Here is a 15,007-nt window from a genome sequence, read left to right on the forward strand (position 1 = left end):
AGCCAAAGTAAATGCTGCAATAGGGATAGGCTGATCAACTAATTTACTGATCAGTTAATATAACCTGTACACAATAACACTTGATTTTACAAGCCAGTGTTTATAAATTCTTCAGGAAACATCATCTCTGCTAGTACAGAAACTTTTCTGTCTTGCTAAAGCAACAAATAACATCTTAGCTGTCCATCCTCATTTAGCTATAGAGCTGTATCAAACCTAACCAATAAATAGTCAGTCTTGTAGAATATATGCAAAGCTGATTCATTAAGTGCAATTTTTAAACCCTAATACAAATGGATTTTGCAAACTGATTTGGATTAACCAAGTCTGGCTGTGCTTCCATCTGGAAGTTATATTTTATAACTCTAGCCACATCTTGAAAAACAGATTCAGATGTTTGGAACAAATTCAGAACAGTTGTAAGAAATTCTAGGTACAAACGGAAAAAAAATATTGAGCTTTAATGTCTTTGTGGTCTCAGTTTTCTTCCAAGTAGGCATTTATAACCACAGTGTTTAGGGACTTGAGGGACAAGGAAAGAATCTGTGTTATTACCTATGACATATTTACTCATGTGTAATGACAATTTATTCTTTCTCGTACTACTCTGTAACGTTTTAAGCCTATCCTGATAAAGGCACACAATGCTGAATGGCAAGTTAAGAAACCCAGTTAAGAAACATGGTTGAACCATCTGGTCTAGCCACAAAGATTTTCTGCTAGAAAAATTGTTTTTACATGAAACAGGAAAATTAATATCATCCCTGTGGTGAGGACACATCAATATCCATAAAAAAATGTCTTTTTAACAGCAGAGCTTAGAGCCCGTGAGTTGTGTTAGTATAAAACAGTGTCTCTAAGGGTTGTACGGCATACAACAACGTGAAGTATCTAACTTCTTTATTTAGGGAAAAACATCATCAAACCATTTTACTCCCAGCCTTCATCTCTGAAACCCTACATTAATATTGAAGCAGTTTAATTTCTCAACAAAAAAATCACACAGAAAGACAGATGAGCATCAGAGGAGAAAGAGTTACTTTTGAAATCTAACACATCCAGAAACTTTTCTGCCTTGAAAGGAAAAACTAACCTTCTGCCTTTCCAGCTTGCTTAAAATAACTGTGAAGCCATAAACAGGAAAGTCAAACAAGAGAAATGTGCCCAAGCTTCTCAAAAACATGATGTTGTAGATGGTATAAGGCAAACGACAAAACAAGATTTCCTCTCCACCCACGCCATTTAGCACAGATGCTCTACAAATCCCACAAACACACCCTTTATCTCTTATTGCATATACAAGTTTCCTGACTTACCTAGCCTTTTTGCTGGTCTTGGGTTTTGGCGTGGTATTTTTTGCTTTCTTTTCCTTTGGCTCTTTAGGGGTCTTAGGGACTTTGGGGGTCTTGGGTTCCTTCTTTTCCTTGGGTTCTTTAGGATCCTTCGGTTCTTTTTTTGCCTTGGGCTTTTTCTTTTTCTTCTTGTCTTCTTGGGAGCAATCCACTGAGTTTCTGCTTAGATTCTGGCTGTCAAGTCCCCCAGGAAAGTCTTCCTTACCAAAACCTTTACTGGGACCTTCTGCAGCAATGTGATTGTTTTTCTTTTTCTTTTTCTTTTGCTGTGGCTGCGGCTCAATTGACGGCAGATAATCATCGCTTTTCACTAGCTGGGTATTCGGTCCACTAACCTGAGTCATATCCGGCACTGGTTTCTCTAAAAAGGGTTCCGATGGAGAATGCTGAGAGAGATAAATAGAAACAAAAATTGGAGATCTGCAACTTTGATTTCTAAAACTTTGCTCTTTTGGAGCATGAGGCAACAGAGGGAGAAAATATTAAGCACAAGATTAACCTATTAACAAGAGTCAGCGTATCTGAAACACTGTGCAGTAATACAGTAAAGAACAATGCTTTTTGCAGTCAGAACAGTAGCAAAATGACCAGAGATTCTTGGTATATCAAGGGTAAAATTATTCTAAAGCTTGTATAAAGTGGAAATATAAAAAATATTTAGTCTTCAACATGTCAATGCAAAATAAAAGCAATTGTTGTTTCCGACATTTCAAAATAGTTGTTAGTAGAATGATTAACTTATTAAAAAATATTAAGCTGCACTGGAATTTTTTCCTTTGAGGAACAAACTGTTAAACTTTGTTTCCAGACATTTGATGGAGAATAAAAGTGTATTCACAGGCTATATAAACAAAAAATTAATTAAGGCAATTTACATTGGTTCATCTGTGACAGGAGATATTTTGATCAGCAAGTGAAGGATTAAGCCACTTGAAAATGTAATACAAGGTTACATTTCATGTCCAAGATCCACTGCTTCCAGCTTGTACTCAAAACAGATTTGTTCCTCCTCCAGACTGGACAGAGAACTACAGTAAGTGCTTATGAGCCTGCATAAACATCCTATTTCAAAGTCTCTATAGCATATCAGGTTTACACCAAACTTAGAAACTACAGGAAAACCTATGTATAATTACACAAATGTTAAATACCTAAACTAAAATATATTGGATATATTGACAATTATTTTCACTTCAATGGTTCTGTTCTACACAAAGATCCATGAGTCTGCAGTCAAAAAATATCTAAGCTCCACCATGACTTTGCAACCTATCAAAGCTCTGACCTGCTTCTCCCTGCCTGCCCATGGTTATAAATGCAGGATGACAGTGCTTTTCTAGAAGAAAAGTAATAGCATGACACTATACTGATGCCTTTCATGCACTTACATATATGGTCACATAATTTCATGCACCCTCTTTCTCTCTCTGTTTCTCCTGCTTTTCTGTTCCCTAAAAATTAAGTCAGGATGACTCTAGGTGGATCAATCGTGATATAAAAGGAGAGCCATTTGAGATATTTGATCTGTTGAACTGTGGAGAAATTTATAACAAATAAGAGTTTTACTTCTATGAAAAGCAGTACCAGTGTAACTGCAATGTTCTTTGCATTTCCTTTTCTCCACTTTTTTTTTCCAATGGCACTTACCGAGAAGTGGCAAGCATGCAAATGAATGACTACAAAACCAATCCCTAAGCATGACGAGAACTGATGGGCATATACAGATAATCAACTTCAGCCATCAGCAACACAAATGCACTTAAGATTTAGGAAACAAAATTCTTGACAATATTACATGAGAAAGTGAATGCATGCACATATTTCCAAATGCATTAATACAATTTTCTGAATGTAAACAAACTGAACCAGTGCAGTCCTAACTACTTCTGCCATTTCTTCACAGTAACACAAATCCACTGTGCATTAAGCATACTCAAATACTCAGAAGCAAAAGGGGCAAGGTTGCCAGGAAGTTAAGACAAGAATTTTTTCTGCTGTCTGGGAGAGGTCTGAATGGTACATGCTACACACTACAGTTCTTCATGAAGACACAGAACAAGAGGGAAGGCCTGAGTAACAGACTGATGGTCTGCATCTCTTGGCTTAACCGAGGACTTCCATGGGTGACTTCTGCATGTTTCTGTCCTCCACATGTTTATTAAGATCTTTTTTACAGCAACAGGGTCTAAGCTGCAGTGGAAATCCAGCTTTAATGAAAACCCCATGCACTCATTGCATTAGCACTGCATCCGTCAGCCCCACTTCAAGACCACCTCATGTTAGGCATCGTGAAGTATGAATAAACACCTGTTCTAGAAATCTGTAGTCATCACTGGCACATACAGCTCTGTGCTGGAAAGTTCACAAAAACTGGGTATATGTATAGAAAACACTACCCCACAAAGTCAGTGGTAACAATGAGTTCTGCAATCCAATTGCGTATTACATAAAATGGAGATTTTTTAAAATGTTCTGATTGTGTGAATTTGGGTGACTGAATTAAGTGTCTCAAATTTGTTATATGACACAGAATAAAACTGTCTTCTCTGTACCTTGGACTGTTATGTGCTTGTACTAACCATTATTTCTAGGGGGGAAAATACAGGAATATTACTGAGATCATCTGTAAATACTTCTTATCCTTGAGTTTTCAGAAGTACTTTTAACCTGCATTTTTGCAAGATAGTAGGTAATGTAGAAATATATTGACTATTTTGTATTTCATGCATTCTACATTTTGCAGAAATTCCAAGTGCAAGTTTCACCAATTTTTTCACTGAGCTGTCCTCTACCATACTCAATCCTGTTTTAAAATACTGGTCACCTGCTATATATAACATACAAGAACTCCAGGGTTTTCTTTCCATTATTTGTTGATTTTGTATTGAGCAAGTACCTTGAATTTGGCACTACTTTATTAGTTTGCCATATTAAGAGAAACTTTTACTAGACAATTACTTAGAACCTTATGTATAGGGCACAACTTTCTAGAACAGGTCAGAATCAGTAGTTTTATTTTTTTCTTCCTCTTATGCATACCAAACAGCCGAGCCAACAAATATTAAAAACCACAAGAAGTCCAGTAATGCCATGTACATTTAATTTTACAAAATTTTCAACATTGCAACTTCATTAGTGGTATGACTGTCACTGAATCAATATTATATTTTATAAATGCTTCAGTATTCAAAAAAAAATTAAATCCTTGCTGTCTTTGTAAGACTTGTGGGGTGTTTTTGTTTGTTTAAGTCTGGACAACCACTTTCAGCAGAATCATAAGCAAATCTTTCCAATCTCCACAACAGCAGTGTCAGCTATTCATGACTTGACATTTCAAGTTTTAATTTAAGGTCTGGCCAGAATGCAAGGCCCTGAGAATGGCAGCAATTGTTGCCACACTGTAGTACCCTGTGAAATTTCAGATTCTTACTTTTCAGAAACTGTATCCACAAGAGTCATTCTCAGGCTCTAGAATACCTAAAGAATATACATTAGACTAAAACATTATGCCCAAAACAAATACTCAAAAAAACCCCAAACTTACTGCTTTTTATTCAAAGGATCAAGTTATGTGCATTACCAAGCATAATAATACTATGGTTTTGGTTCATAGCATTCAGAATCTCTGGAACTACTGCTACATTGCTGAAATTGCAGCTACAAAAAGACAATTCTGCCCCAATTAGGCTTTGTAGGCTGTATTTGCTATTACTTGAAAATAGATTACTTTTGCCACGTGCCACTCCCCTTGCAGTTTGGCACGTTTTGTAATCCACTTACACATGATTTTCTAAATTATAGCACTCTTTCAAAGAAAGAGCTGTGAATACTTTTATTTTTCTAGGAAGTCTGTGGCAGTACGTCTGCAATATGCTAAAACCGTTTATCCCTAACTGACAACCCCACATTGCTCCCTAGTGTGAAGCTGTGTAGAAGCAGCACAAATCTACTGAGAAGAGACTGGAAGCAGCTTGAAAGATGCATTTTCTTACCCCAAACCAGTTGTCTGCTCTTTCTTAAGTAGGGAGAAAAGGACGAACAACAGGCTTTCACTATAAATATTAGATTAAGCCTACCACAGGGAATTATTTCAAATAGTTCTACTTCTTTAAATCTAGAAAGGATTAGCACTAGTTACAGGGTCGCAATTTCTAATGAAAGAACCCCATTTTCCATTTATAGAATTTTAAAAAATATGTATATTACAAATTTTTATCAAAATATTGAAAAAAATTATCTGCATACTTCACAGAAATTGCTTCTCCTGCTGCTTTTTGTAGTAACAAAGCCATAATTTAGTATGTTAGTACAGAATTTAATCTTCCATGGGAAAGAAACCAGTGGAGATTAAACACAAATAGCTATTCATCCTATTTGATATTGCAGCAGAATTATTTTTGGTATTATTTGAAATAAGGTGAAAAAGGTGCTCAAAAATATTGGTGTGTTTACTAGACCCACATCTCTTTAAATCTTTTAGAGAAAAGCTGTTTTGGTAAACATTTAACAAAGAACAGATGGCCTGTTTTAATCATGTGAAAAAACCTGGAGCTCACATTAATACTCCTACCCAGCGACTACTGGGGCTAGTCACCTCCCTAACCAGCAGCATGGCACAGTCTTCAGTAATTCCATTTAATTTTACAATGGACATTTTCTCATCAGTTCCCACTGCTCGACAGTTAATCAATGCTATTAACATGCAATATCACAATGCAGGACACTCCTAAAGATTGCAGCTTATTAGAGAAAAACAGAGATTCTTCAAGAACTCCGAAGTGTTAAAACAATTTGTGGCACAACAGGCTATACAGCATTGTCAGTAAGAGCCAACAACACCCAAGGAAATAAAAAATGAAATAGAGATTCTATTAGAGAAATAGAATAATCTGATTCCAGACTGAAAAGTTTCTGGAATTCAAATCTATTTTTGAGCCTCCAAACAGGTATCACCAAGACTTGAAAAATTAAAACCAATTTGCCTGTGTTTCACAGCTGCTTACATTTTTAGAGTGTAAGCTCATTCTCCCCAGCCCAAAGCACAGAGAGCTGTTTCAAACCAGGCCTGTTACGTGAAGTAGCAAGATGGACAAGATGTAGGATTAATCCAATGAGGGCGAGTGGCAGGGAAGGAGGTTAAGGAGGAGAGTCTTTCTGTTGCTTGAACAAGGACTGAACCACAATCAACTGTACTGAAAGCAGCTGAGTGTCACTTCCCTAACAGAGCAGCAGCTTGAGCCAATATTGAGCTTTACAAAGTATGAAGCAAGAGCAGCAAAGTATGTGATGTGACTCAGCTAACTCTGTGAAATTTAAACATCAGCACCAAACAACAAACAATTTTTACAAACCCCAACTTTTTACCAGGACTACACTTTAATTTCCCTTGTAGGTATTATTTCCATATTCTATGGTCTTTTCCATACTTAAATAAAGATCTACAACAACAAGACTTCATTTAAATTTTCTTGAATGTTGGTTTACCAAGTTGTCTGACAGTAAAGCAAGTGCTCAGTCAGTCCCCACTGACTTCATAACACAAACCACTATGGTATGATCTCCATACAATGGATAATTTCACTTTAGGTAAACCATTGCAGAATATTCTCAACTGCAAGCCTGTTCAATTACCACCTTCACTTTGGAGAAGTTAAAATAACAACCTGTGCAAATTCTTTGAAAACAGAACACACACTACAGCATGCTTCCAGCAGCAGCTCTACCCTAGCGCCAGAAATCATTCATTTTGAATTTGTGTCCTTCCTGATGGGACAGCCCAAACGGTGTTAAAAGCCATCACATTACCAAATTGCTCCAGGATTCTTCCTCTCAAAGGTTAATGACAGGATTCATCCTCCCTCTGGATTATTTAGAATGAACTACTCACCTTGACTAATTTGGAAAGTTTCTGAGTCATGTCTCTATACATTGCTTTGTCCCCGCAATTCTCAACTCGTCTCATGAATACTTTCAGCATTAGGCCTCTCTTAGTGCCCCCTCAGTGTGAAACATGTGTCACCCTTTCTAGACCTCCATAAATACTTTCCTGACATTGTTCATATGCAGAGCTCACATATCAGTAAAAACCTCAGAGTAAACAGGAATCAACATCACCATCAAAACTCCGGCCAAATGCCAGTACCTACATTCAGCAAAAGCTGTACAGTATTTTTTCTATACTAGATGAAGTCCAGAAACATCCTCAAGACTACATTCACACCTGTAATTGTCTCAAAAATATGTTTTACTGAACAGTTTCTTCTCCTTTATTGTGAACGATGATCCCTTCCCTTTTCTGTGAAACAACCTTGAAGCTGTGCAAGTTTCTTTTACTGTACTATATGAAAATACTTAATATTAAGCTTAAAATGTTTTGGGGAATATGATTCTCCTTAGAAACACCTGGTATCTCAGTAATTCAGAAACCCTCCTAAGAAAATTGTAGTTCCAAAGTGACAACTGGGATTTATAAACCGACAAGCGCTGTCAATGATCTCTGCAATAAAGGGAAAGACATCACACCACATGAGAGTGAAAGTCTATTTTGCAAATAGGCTTGAAAGGAATCTAAATTTCTCAAAATACCTCTTCAGAACACAGAAGAAAGTGTATAGAAAACAGAAGTTCTGGTAATACCTTTCCAGAAAGAAAACTACTGTGCACGAAAAAAAGTTAATGTTTTAGCGAAGTGCTGCTGCAATACCATTTCTTAATCAAGTCTTAGGAGAAAACAGAATAATCTAAGACTATACTATGTCATCTGGCTCTGTTACCGCTCCTGGGAACCTGTTATAAGCAGTACAATTACAAACAAATTATAACTTGCTGATTCAAATTTTTTTTAAAAACTCTGGATTAAAAAAAAAAATAATAAATCTGATGCCAACAGCATCCTAACAGTTGAGTGGAAGTGATTAAAACCAATCTTAGTGCCCTCTGCTACCACTGTAAAACTGCTATAATTTCTGATTTGGCGGAGCTGAAAATATCACCCAATTACACTATTTAGAGGAATAAAAATATGCTATGCAAAATACAGAGTTTCTTAATTGAGTCTCAGCACAGCTACAGTAATAGAATTATTTATTTACTGGTCATGTACTCTGTGAAGAAACACAGATTAAAAAAGACAAATTATACTAATGTGGCCATCCAAAAAGCAAACATCCCATTATAATTCTACAGCAATTGTATGTAGTGGTTTGTGCTCACAGAAAAAGTGAGACCCCATTATTAAGCTATGGAATATCAAACAGCGCAATGAGTGCTGACAGTTTGTTCACAGCTCAAGAAACAACTAACTTGTCCCATAAGAGATGTTCTAGGTTGCTGTCCATTGATCAGAATTGATCAGAATCAGTGTTCACCAGGCAATCTCAGACAACTGCCACCCCTACAGTAATGAAGCATGCATGCTCCAAACTGGCTTTATATGTAAGACATTGCAACAGCTACCTCAAGGATTGTATGTAATAATACAATTGATTGTATGTAATAATACACTGGTGATGTGATGGTCAACACGACAAATGTTTTATTAATACTTTTTTTGCTAGAGATTACCTTGCAATATAGACTGACTTAGCAGTATAAGGTTACCCCTAATGCAAGTAGGGCATGTCCCAAGTATTACACAACAGCAGCCTGACTCTCTGCTCTCCATCATCACTACGTAGACTGGTTGAGGACTCATGATTTTGTCAAGTTCTTACTAGCTCTAGCTGCAAAGACACATAACAAAGGGTGGGACGATTAGGTACTGAATTCTACTGGTGAAAGCTTCTTGCTCATGTTGACAGCCTGTCCACCTCAAGCCTGCCTTCTGTGCATGGCCACAGTAAATGGAAACTTCGCTTTGCGTGTGCTCCACTGTCAAGCAGAAGACATGCCAAAACATGCCAACATGTTTTACCACAGAAGTTGCTGACGGTCAGACTTGAGGATCTTAAAGCATTTTCCAACCTTAATGGTTCTTTGTTTCTGCCATGTAATAGCTGTATTTAAAAATGTGTGTATTCTCTTCGTGAAGTTATGTCTGTGAAGTTATTCCCAGGCACAGCTATCAAGGTACCTAGTGCTTACTAGAAAATGCCTTGGATTAGAGAATATCCAGGAGATTTACCAACAATCTTTTCCAACCCCTCTAAGACAAGGCTGCTCATCACCAGGCAAGGTAGGGAAGTCACACAGTAAAGTAAGAATGTGTCAGGATGAGTCTCCAGAGAATCTAGTACAATACTTCAACTTCTCCAGTAAAGAGGGAATATAGGGGAAGAAATATCTGCACATACTCAACCAAAACATTAATAATTAAACTGCTCTTATTAAATAAATTAGCATTACAGAAGACTACCTAAACATTTTTGCCTATATACAGGCTGAATTGTTGCTCTTGGGCTTGCCTTCATGTTCCCCACAGCCCCTTTGCTTCACTGTGAAGGCAAAGCAGTTCCTCCAAAACAGTCAAATGCAAACACTCTCATTCTCTTGGGCACAGCCATGCTTTTGAATTCAAGGTCCAGAGGGGAGAGACAAAACTGTACTGCCCTGTCCATACAGCCCCCCATCTCCACCAGAACTCTCTCCATTCAGCTACCGAACGTGAATGCATGGAGATCCATCCTCTCTGAAGGGCCACCTGTTCCTACATCACATTGTATTGCTATCAACATAGTTCACGATGCTCTGCTACCACCTATGATTTCCACTAAACACCCCGTTCCCTAAGCAGAAAACGTAACAAAACAGTCCTGCCTGACTTGGTATATTAAGCACTTAGGGCCTGCCCACAGTAATAAAAGCAATAAATGTCTTCTAAAACACTGCTTTTTCTACAGAAGACTAAAGTTGCTCAGAGGACCATTTTCAGAGGGACCTTAAATGATCATATCTACTCATATCAATAATCTTTCTGTTATCAAATTTAAATCACAGTGACATGCAGCACATGGCACCAGGTTTATGAGAAAATCAAAGACAAGCATACATGGCACAAGTGCTGGTTCTTCTGACCACAGACAACTGAAAAAGTTCCATCTGTGCTTTCACTGCTGCAAGTAATAGTAGCAGTAATAACATTACACACCACAACAGCAAGAGAGTTCTATTCTGTTATTTTTTTCCCCCACCCCTTCTAACATCCAAGAGTTAAAGAAAAACTTACTTAATAGGCTATAAATGTAAAAAATATAAGGTGATGGGTAAGAAGATACTATATTGTACGTTTACTTGATAAATACATACTATTGAAAAACTTATAATACAGGGTGTATGTGTTAAGTCAGAAGCAATACTTCTTTTTTGATTTGCCAAAGATCTAATAAAGTATTCTTTATCTGAATTCAGAATAAGTACACTTCATCTTCTTGTAATTTATAATAAAAAAGTTTTGTTTAGTCTAAGGAAAGGAAAACAACTATAGAGAGAAGGGCAGTATGTTTGGGGTGGGTTTTTTCATTAGATTAATGTGAAGACTTGCAGGCCAGGAAACATTTTTTCTCCTGCCTGCTCTGCAGCACTTAAGGATCAAGGAAATACAAATGAGAGAAATGTCCACCTGTCTGATGAACATCCTGTGAGCTCCAGTTCATTATTTGTAAGGACAATACTAATGCTTTTTAACAATGAATCACTGAATCATAGCATATCCTGGGTTAGAAGAGACCCACAAGGATCACCAAAGTCCAACTCCTGAGCCTGCACAGAACACCCCAAACAGTCATATCATGTCCCTGAAAACATCCAAATGCTTCTCTGTCAGTCTTGAGGCTGTGACCACTTCTCCGGGGAGCCTCTTTCAGTGCCCAACCATCACTGGGGAAAAACCTTTTTCCTAATATCCAAACCAAACCTCCCCTGACACAACTTCATACTGTTCGCTCAGGTTCTCCTATTGGCCACCAGGGAGAAGAGGATTAGTGAGTGCCCCTCCCTACACTTCCCTTCACGAGGAAGTTATGGACTGCAAAAGGACCAAACTGCAACAGACTGTAAGGAAATCCACCAGGAGCAGATGGGCACCATGTGGCTACAACTGCATACTGCCCCAATCTAATTATTTTGCATCACTACATGCCTCTATACCTTATTACAACATGCTTGTGCCAGGAAGTCCTCAAACTCAACCTTCAGGATGTCCTGCTTGCACCCTGCTTGTGTATGCACACCTGAGTGGCCTTTCTTCTGGGCTTGTCTTCCAGTCTTGGGAAGCTTTAGAAAGACAACAGTCACAGCCAGTCCTTTCAGCCTTCCTGATGTAATTCACACCCCGGGGCAACCTCTCACCCCTTCTCTGAGGGCACTCTAATGCAAGGGTCTTCAACAGAACTAGCCCACCTCTGAGAAAGCCATCCCAGAGACAGCCTGGGGATCACAGCTCCCCAGTAAGCCCTCACTTGTAGACATGACAGAGTTGCTCTTCAGCAACTGAAGAGCACAACACCAAACATTTATAAACAGTAAGATACAGCAACCACCAGTAAAATGCTTTCAAATGCATTTTTAGGCCATTACATTTATTAGTGTATGATGTTTGCTCCAATACATTAGGACTAGATATAACTTCTCTACCACTTTCCTAACCCCTTCCTTATATACCTAGGAAAACAAAAGCCCAGCATGTTTAAGAGTTCCCTACCATCAGCTTCTTGTTAAACACCCATGTTTAAGAAGCCTGCACATATAAAAAATATACCAGTCACAATTTAATGACAAACACACATCAGATGACAAGGCTGGTAAAAAGAGGATGTAGTTCATAGAGAGTCTTTACTAAGAACTTCATCACTTCCCCTGTCTGCCTGCCCCAAGAAATAACAAGTTTTCCCCAAACGTAGAAATATGTATATCACATTCAAGGAAAGGGCAATGGCCTTAGATGTTAAAAGATTTCAACAGATGAGAAAAGGACTAGACCTCCTGAGTTTTTACTCCTGTCCATAGAAAGAAGTAGTCCACTGAAGTCCCAAGATACTTCCACAATGCCATCCCTAAGTATTTTTATTAAATCAGAGTACTCCAAATTTTCCATGGTTTGCAATAAAGTATTTTTATAATTTCACCAAGATATATTGCAGTTACGAGTGTACCAGATCAAGAAAAATTAGCTGAAAGCATTAGAAGAAACACTACCAGCACAGACAGTACACTTTGGTTTCAGTCTGGAGCTCACAAACATTCACTTCAACAATATTTTATTTGGATGACTGGAAGAGACCCACTAGGCAAATCATGCAATACTCGTTTTCTTCCCTTGCCATCTTCCCCCACTGCAAGGTGGAACTGTACAGTATCCACAAGCAAAAGATGAAATCCTTTTCATTCATTACCTGTGCTGGTGCCCATTTTTTTAAAACTACAACTTGTACTCAAGTCTTTTCTGCTACATATTTTTTTAAAAAAGCACAAAAATTCTCTGATCACATGAACTTCTAATACTGTAAAATACTAAGGTACCACAAAAGAAAAATAGTTCAACCACTCTAAACCAATTTTATTACTATTATTATTATTTAATGATTTTAATCTTTACATTTGCTACCTTCTGATTAAAAGAGCCTCATCTCAGAATTTTCTCTCAAAAGACCATATTTGATAAATGTTTCCTGATACCATAAGATTATATCCACAGTATCTCAATCAAGCTGTCTACTGTTCATGTCTACTTCAAATCTCCAAGTGTTTAATTGCTGCTGTTTCAATCTCATCGTAAAAGTGAGCACACTTAGTACTAGGAGATTCATAATGTAAAACTGTAACTTTACATTTTGACATTCTAAATGTCATTACCTTAATCACAAAGAAACACCACATCACAAGAGAAAAACAAACTCCAAAATCCCACTGCCACCATCACTTTTACTTCTATTAGATGTCCCAAACAAGTTGGAATTACTTTTCTAACCCATTTTTATCCAATATTAAACTGTTCTTGTCCAGCAGAAATTTAGAACTTTTCTTCAGGCACTGACCAATAAATCAGCCTGCAAGTGAAACAGCAAACATGCAATGCTGTCTTGAAAATATTACTTAAAGTTCATTGTAACCCTAAGACAACACTCTGTAAATTATAAACTTATTTTTATTTTTCTAAATTACAGTCTAAATTATTTAAATATTTCAGATACTAGAAAACAAAGAATAATTGTTGTTACTAAGTGGATTTTATGCCCTACTGCTTAACTTTCTACAACAATATCTATACAGTGTGACTCTTCCCTCTACTCTACAACTGCTGCCTCATGCAGTTCACAGGATGGATGAGACTTCTAGATTAAATCAGGTCTAAATGACTACGACATTATCCTGAAGACAAAGCTCATGTTACCTTGGGAAAGACTAGGACGAGTGATGAAAGCAGTGAATGTCAGGAAAGATAAGTAACTTCTTCCTCAGTCTCAACTCATTGTGATACTTTTTTTTTTTCCAGATGGGCTTTTGTTATGTTGGGTTTCATTTGGGGTTTTTTTCCCCTTTTCTTTTAAATTACATACTCATTTCTCACTAAGCGGGTTTTCCAGCAAAGGACTTGCTATGGACCTTCTTGGAAACTGCTCAATGATGACTGCAAGAAAGCACCTACTTGGATAACTACTGGCTTCTGCTTCAGGGCAATACAGCCCAGCATAACAAACACAAAGAAGCCCCAAATCCCATTACTATCACTCTTGCCTCAGGCAATTCCCTATCCCTCTGTACTGGTTTACTCATATGTAAAATGGAGAATACAGTCTATAGGAGACTTAATATGATGAATGAATTAGTGGTTGGTGAAGTTTTGATGCCTTGTGAAGGCTGACCTAGAACAGAGACTGGACAGAGTTAAAGAATAAAGTAGGTATGGATACACCTTGGGCTTAATGGATACACCTTGGGCAATACAAGAGCCCAGCCAGGGCTACACCCAAGATGAACCCAAGATGAACCCAAAATGGTTCAAAATGAACGAGCGGTCATAGGGTTTCACACTTTAATAAGTTCTGGTCCATTAGCATATTGGAGTTAATTGTCTAATTACAGCTTTAGGTTATGAAGTCCCATCCTTCCTGTTTTTCTCTCTTCAGTCCGCCATTGTTTATGCTCTTAGGCCTGAAATTTGGATCATTTGTTCTTGGTCCCAAGCTAGAGAAGGAATTGTTTTGTCTACCTACTCTGTGAAGAGAGCCTGCTATCCCCTGATATGAAGCTCAGAACCACACACTAAAGCAGTACAGAATGTGAAAAAATATAAAAGCTAAAACCTGAGGCATCCGTTTATCTATTTTTACAAAGATATGAAGAGAGGCACTGTTTGTAGGAAGAGTCTGCCTGGTTCAAGGGATTCAGTGATATTCGTTATTGAGTTTACTGGATAATATGCAGTCAACAAATTATCAGGCCATGCCTCAAAACAGTAAAACCAAAGTCATTCAAAAGCTACTTCTATCACAGAAGGTTACATACACAGATTATATCCTATTTTATAGGCATGAGGAACATGTAGTGTCAGTCCTACTTCAGATCTTTGTTAACTACAGCTTTGCTGCTTGCCATCACTCAGTACACACAATCACGAAAATTTTGTGTTAAGTAACATAGTTTAACATTTTCTGTCACTTACTTAATTCTTTCTTGATACTTACTTTCAAAAAGTACATATAAATGTTACAACCAAACCT

At 37.6% G+C, this 15,007-nt stretch overlaps 1 protein-coding gene across 8 annotated transcripts in view; it reads right to left on the reverse strand.

The window, feature by feature from the left end:
- Positions 1–15,007, reverse strand: part of CHD7 (chromodomain helicase DNA binding protein 7) — a 133,573-nt gene that overhangs the window by 57,989 nt on the left and 60,577 nt on the right. For all 8 annotated transcript variants that reach the window (XM_041473795.1, XM_041473800.1, XM_041473801.1 and 5 more), the window contains one exon: positions 1,317–1,738. In XM_041473795.1, the coding sequence (XP_041329729.1) occupies positions 1,317–1,738 (422 nt within the window). The remainder of the gene's footprint in view (positions 1–1,316; positions 1,739–15,007) is intronic.

Source organism: Pyrgilauda ruficollis, unplaced genomic scaffold, assembly GCF_017590135.1.
Source record: "Pyrgilauda ruficollis isolate IOZ18807 unplaced genomic scaffold, ASM1759013v1 scaffold30, whole genome shotgun sequence".
In the NCBI taxonomy this organism is placed as follows: Eukaryota; Metazoa; Chordata; class Aves; order Passeriformes; family Passeridae; genus Pyrgilauda; species Pyrgilauda ruficollis.